A 6,384-nucleotide genomic window follows, 5' to 3' on the forward strand; every position below is an offset into this window, starting at 1 on the left:
ACATATCACGACAGAGGGGTCACGATACGATATATCCCGATATACTGTGATACTATAAGCAAGACGATATATTGCGACATATTGCCATCTTTTTTTGTCCAAAAATTCTATTAAATAAAAACATCTTACCGAAAAAAAAAGAAAAACATTCAACATTCATTGTCTCAGAAAATGCTAATATTACACAGACATACTTTTGATACATTTAGCTGTGTTCTGCTTTGTATGTGTTTTATTTTATTTGTTTCATATTTCATCCATGTTTTCAATTATTAGACTAAATTTGCCAATAAATAGTTTGAAAATGTATTTTTTGCAGCTTTTAGTTTTTGATATTAATTTACAATATGGTCACCCAACTCTTAACAATAGCCTCTACCTCAAGAGGTAGAGGAGCCAAATGGCTGGCTCACTGCTGCCAACTAGCAGTCAGAGGCTGAACTACAACATTAAAATGAACGGCTGGCAGGAAAGTTTACATTTTAAACCTTAATAAAAATTCGATACAGGGCTTTAGAATATCGATACAGTATCAGGAAATGAAATATCGCGATATTTCAGTATATCGATATTTTCTTACACCCCTAGTCACATATGGACTTTTTTTTTTTACTTTGAGCTCAAAAATGTCTTTATCTTTATTTAACCTGGTAAATCCCACTGAGATCATAGATCTCTTTTGCAAAGGAGGCCTGAGCCAGAACCTAATATGTATGCTTGTGGTGTGTGGGAGGAAACCCACGCAAGTACGAGGAGGAACATGCAAACTCGACACAGAAAGACCCCAGATCAAACCGGGGATCAAACCCAGGACCGTCTTGCTGTGAATCAATAGCGCCAACCAACTGAGCTGTAACACAGAAAGAACCCTGCCTGGGATTCGATCTGGCAACCTTCTCACTAAGAGGCAACAGCTCTACCAACTGCACCACCCTGCTGCCCTGATTATAAGTCATTACATCTTTATTTACATTTTCCTCCTTGCAAATGCACTATTTTAAAATAAAAAGCAAATACACATTTCCAGTGCTTTTGACCTTTTCATCATCTTAGAAGCATTCTAAATAGCTAATTTAGATTTTCTTGTAAAAAAAATAAAAATAATCTGTCTTTTATACTAAATACTGTAAAAAAAGATTTTGTGAAAGACCTGCTAATCACAGGTCAAGCTGAAAGTCAATTCTGGTTACAAACTGATCAATCTGTCCATCCCTCATTCAACGCATTGACTCTGTCTGAACAATGTAATGAATGTGTTAAAAGCCTTGAAATGATTAATCAGATTCTTTATTTGTCTCCGTCTTCAGATCCATATTCAGCGCTCAGAGGGCTGCGATCACATGACGTGCACGCAGTGTAACACAAACTTCTGCTACCGCTGTGGAGATCGCTACAGACACCTGAGGTAGGAGTCTTCATCTGCCCCTTCATCTGATCTCATCTGTCATTGTTGTTTATTATTTTTGTTTGTTTTTGTCAGGTTCTTCGGAGACCACACGTCCAACCTCAGTGTGTTTGGCTGCAAGTATCGTTACCTCCCTGACAAGCCTCACCTTAGAAGGCTGGTCCGGGGATCYGTCTGTGGTAAGTTGATGTACTTGATGTGAGYCATTATAATATTAATKTTTTTTTWWTTGTTGTTGGTCTACCTTTGATCTAAACACAAAAATGCTGACTACCCTTCTTTATTCCAGAAGGAAGGTGGACTATGTTCCAAAGCTTTTTCATGTATTCGATATATTGGGCCGCATGCAAGAACATGTTCATTTTCTTATCCTAAATTCCTCTTACTTTTGTTCGTTCAAAGGGTTCGTACGAACATGCCACGTCAGATTCAACAAACTCTTCTACTGTATCTCCTAACCCTCTGACATCGAGAGAAAAAAAAAGTCATTTTTAGCMGYGTCAGCTGGCGAATAAAAGGAGCTGCTTAAAGGAATGAAATGTGCTGTTAATGTCGTGTCTCCTGTGGGTCGTTACAGTCGTAAAAATAAAAATCTAAATCATATTCATCTCTCTCTAGTCCTGCTCCGGTTTTCCTTTGGTCAAATATTTTTAATTCAAGTGTAAACAACTGTTAGCCTTTCATTTATTCAGAAGAAGAGCAGTCGCGCACAGGTAACCCCTGGCTGCAAGTGTCGGAGGGGTTTCTGAAAAAAAAAAAGCATTTTAAAATGTCTCCAAACTTAACTTCATATTAATATTGTAGTGTTATACAACAGCATTAATAGCCAATGTAATTTAATTTGACCATTTTATATTGTTAGTCTACGTTATTACATTTCAAATTATAATTCTAATTCAAACAGAAAAGCCTCTTGTCAACGTAATTATGGAGTGTGGTTTATTTTCAACTCAAAATATCTTCAAACTAATGAAATATAGTAATTAGTGAAGAAAATCCGTCTGGATAACAGCAGACTGACTGCACGTAAAATATACGGCAAGTCTGGACCACTCGTGAATTTTGTTCGTATCTGAAAATATTTTATACGAAAACATTGGTGAATGCCACAAATTCTCCTAAATCACTCGTACGCACAACTTAAGAACAAATCTGTTCGTAYGAACGGTTCTTGCATGAGGCCCATTGTACATAAACAATAAAAACATGGCCTTGACCAAGTAGGATTTTGTACTTCTCAATGATTTTCAGATTATCTTTTAAAAAGCAAAATTATATTTTTGTAAGTATTTTTTTATATAAACGAATCAAAGTTTTCTTTTTTATTCCTGTTGTCTGAATCATTTTTCCCCTTCGGTCCATGACTCAGACTCTGGATAAGGGCTCCACAAACGATTATTTTTATAATCGATTAATCACCGATTATTTTTTCGATTAGTCGACTAATCGGATCATATGTTAATTGAATATAAAACATAGAGCTTATCGTGCCAGAATGCAGCTGCTATTATATAACCATCGTTAGATTTTAGCTATATGCTAACTAAAAATAATTGCTGTGGAAGGTAAGTTCTGCTCTGCAGATANCTTTTGAGCTCCGTTGTCAGGTAGCCATGATACCAGAGCCTGTCTGTATAATGTCTTGTGACGTCCACGGCCTACCCCAGTTACCACTACTATGCATGCGTGTCAACGACAGAAAGGCAGATGTGGCAGTGGAAGGTGTCAAAGCAGTTTGGAGAGAAAAACAAAGTAAAGAACAAAAAAAAGGAAAACGATTAATCGATTATTAAATTAGTCATCGATTATTTTAATAATCGATTAGTCGTCGATTAATTGTGGCAGCCCTACTCTGGATAAGGATGCTCTGCTGCACTCAGCTGGGTTGTGTATCTCAATGAAATAGAGTAGTACCAGCAGTGGAACCGGCTTTTATCTGTTTATCCGTTAGATACGTAAGACCACCAACAGCTTTGTCAGCCTTCACCAAAGCAGCAGTGTGGGGTTTTTAGTTGATTGAAAACATGAACATGCTGCAAAAATAATTGTAAAACTGWCAAAGTTCTCAAGCTGGATACAGGCAGCTGAATTGACCACGCTTTTTAGGGTGAACCAGGTCTGTTGGGTGTCACAAATCCTGTGACATAAAAGTTCAGAAAACATTACAGAAAATGGAGAAAACTGAACGGGTTGAAAAATATGACCCAAGCAGAATATAAAGATATCTACGCAGCACCAGGAGAAACTAAATTTATATCTACTGCACTCCTAGAGACAACATTTAACAGCTTAAAATATATATTTGGCATGATATGTATGTCCTCTTTAAAAAAAAAAAGCGCCAGGCCGGACAGCAGTCACCTGCGGGCCAGATGTGGTCTGCAGACCATCAATTGAATAGCCCTAGTTTAAGATGTTTCCTGGACCAGGTTTCTGGGTGCGTTACACTAGAAGGAGACTGTTAGAACACCCAGAACTTAAACATAAAATCCTCTACAAAAATGTTGTTCTTGGTTTTAGTTTGTGACAATAAAGTAAAAAAAAACCCTGTTTTTACGTACTCATGCAGCAATAAGTGCAAATACCCGTTTTTATAAAGTCTCAACCTTCCTGCACCTTAACTTATGAGGAATTTTGACCCTTTTCTTCAAATAAAACAGTTTATTTTCTAACACACAGATTATATTTTAAGTCAGATATTTTTGGATGGGATGTGGGTCTCGACTTTAACTAGATTTTCAGACATTTTTGCTATTAAATTCACAAGTAAAATGTGCAGAATTCAGTGTTTCATTCATTTACAGCCAACCTTCCTGGCCAGGAGCCCGCTGAGGGGAGCTTTATCTTTATTATGATTATTCATTTGGTTATCAGATCTGTTGAGCCGTAGGGTTCCAGGAAACTGAACTCCTGACACATCTGTTCCCCTGGACTCACTGTGGAMGCTACAGTTAGTTATATCAACGTGGCGCCTGGGAACTGGGAGCTAATTTGTCCCCTAGCAAGAGCCATTTGCCCATTACATCGCTTTGCTCATTTCCAGCTCTGGAGTTGCACTGTTCTGCAGACAGAATCGATCATTTTCTTCTTATTCTTCTCCTTTCCTTCTTTTTTTTTCCTCTTTGCAGCCTCGAAGGTGCTGATAGCTCCGGTGGTGCTGGTGCTGGTGGTAGTGCTCGGAGCTCTCGCGCTGGTGATAGGTAACACAGTTACACACGTGGACACACCGTGCACAAATGTAGGCCGTTGACATGTCACTGCTAAATGCCTTATCTGAGTCACAGATGTGGAATATTTTCCTTCACATTTACACAGCAGCTGCACTCCACTACAGCTGCACTAACAGCTATTTTTAGTTTTTATGTAAAAGAGAGGAAAACTATATTTGTTTAAATTAAAAAAAAGAGGCAAGGATCTAAACGATCAACCACCAGGTCTCTGACTGTCACTTCTTGGAATYGTGTTTACATCATCTTCCTGCAGGAGACGGGTGCTGAGTCATTTTTCAGCCTGTGCTGGGAGTTGCCGGAGCTCCGGCTGAACTCTAATTAGTGTTAATCTCTTTGCTTTGTTTGTAAATCCCACAGATGATCTTCTAAATATGACGAGATGGAAGATTCACATTTACTTTAATCAAATTAGTGTCGTGCAGCTCCGCCTCTCAGCTCAATTAATTTTTCACGAGCCAGATCTGCTCGCTCTGAGCTGTGATATGGAAATATTCAAACCAAATCCACATTAAAGCATTAGCTTAAGAATGTGTGTTTATGAATTACATGTGAGGCTGACTGATTAGAGGTATTTAATGGTCCGTGATTTATTAAGCGTGTTTTGTTGTTTCTTTTCAGCCCGCCTTCTTACCTGTGTTACAATTTATTACAGGTTTGCTACGAATGCATTTCACAAGCACAATATATTTTCTTATTAAAAGTAACATTTCCTTTCTAACCAATTAAATATTTTAAGACGATTGTGCCGGTCAGCTCCCTTTGGGCTCTGCCAGTGTTGTACAGAGAAAAGCGTCCCAGTTGTTGRAAAGCACAATGACAATAGGGTGTAGTGTTAAGGGTTTTAATACTTCCAAATGTTCCTGGCATATAATTAGCTCATGCTTCGTTYCATTTAACTCAGAAGTCAGAACTTGTATCTGAAACAACTTAACTCTGTTCCAGTCCGAAAATCTGTGGGATTTTTCTCATGGTTGTGCTCAGTGGTTAGGCTAACTGCTATTAGCGATGTAAACCAATAACTGTGAATATATCAGAATTTTATGGATTCAAACACAGTAGCAACTAAATTATTATAATACAAAGTGACAGAAGGGCAAAGAGTTCTTCACGGTGGTTATCACCAGTTTACATGCATGAGGCGACCATTGGTGGTAACGTTTTTGTCTATGCCTGTGTGTTTCTGTATGTCTGTGGTGTTAACAAAATATCTCAAACCACTGGAAAGATTTAATGAAACATAGAGTAATTATTGCATGCACATCTACAACCGAATAGGTTAATTCAAGATGGCTGGCATAGCTAACTGACCACAAATACTGTATAGCTGTAAGTCAGTCAAAATTACGGATGTTGAGTTAAAATAAGCTGTTTTAGCAGCTGAAAATCATCCCCAACATGTATTTTGGGCACTAAAGGATCTTGTGAGATCTTTGTTTAAAATTTTGCCAGTAATTATTGGAGTAGACCCTGTCTGTCTTTTTGCAACATATGGCATGAACAAAAAAAAATTATTAAATGGATCCACGATTAGTTGTAACATTAGACTTTATTTGATAAACATATATTTTAACTGTAAAATAAAGACTGTAAAAATACTGTACGCTGCTTAGTTTTGTAAAAGTTTTAAAATATATTTTAACACGGACGGAGCCATTTTATTTACACGCAAAGCATTCTGGGTAATGTCAACTAGGCCATCGGTGCGAGGCTGCTAGCGAGCTATATCCACCCTGATGGTTAATCTTGGAC

At 37.8% G+C, this 6,384-nt stretch overlaps 1 protein-coding gene across 1 annotated transcript in view; it reads left to right on the forward strand.

Moving 5' to 3' along the window:
* The window catches only part of rnf217 (ring finger protein 217), a 22,947-nt gene that overhangs the window by 12,121 nt on the left and 4,442 nt on the right, over positions 1–6,384 (forward strand). Inside the window, exons 4-6 of the mRNA XM_014011917.1 lie at positions 1,308–1,405; positions 1,481–1,584; positions 4,534–4,605. Coding sequence (XP_013867371.1) covers positions 1,308–1,405; positions 1,481–1,584; positions 4,534–4,605 — 274 coding nt within the window. The remainder of the gene's footprint in view (positions 1–1,307; positions 1,406–1,480; positions 1,585–4,533; positions 4,606–6,384) is intronic.

Source organism: Austrofundulus limnaeus, unplaced genomic scaffold (genome assembly GCF_001266775.1).
Source record: "Austrofundulus limnaeus strain Quisiro unplaced genomic scaffold, Austrofundulus_limnaeus-1.0 Scaffold86, whole genome shotgun sequence".
NCBI classification, from domain to species: domain Eukaryota; kingdom Metazoa; phylum Chordata; class Actinopteri; order Cyprinodontiformes; family Rivulidae; genus Austrofundulus; species Austrofundulus limnaeus.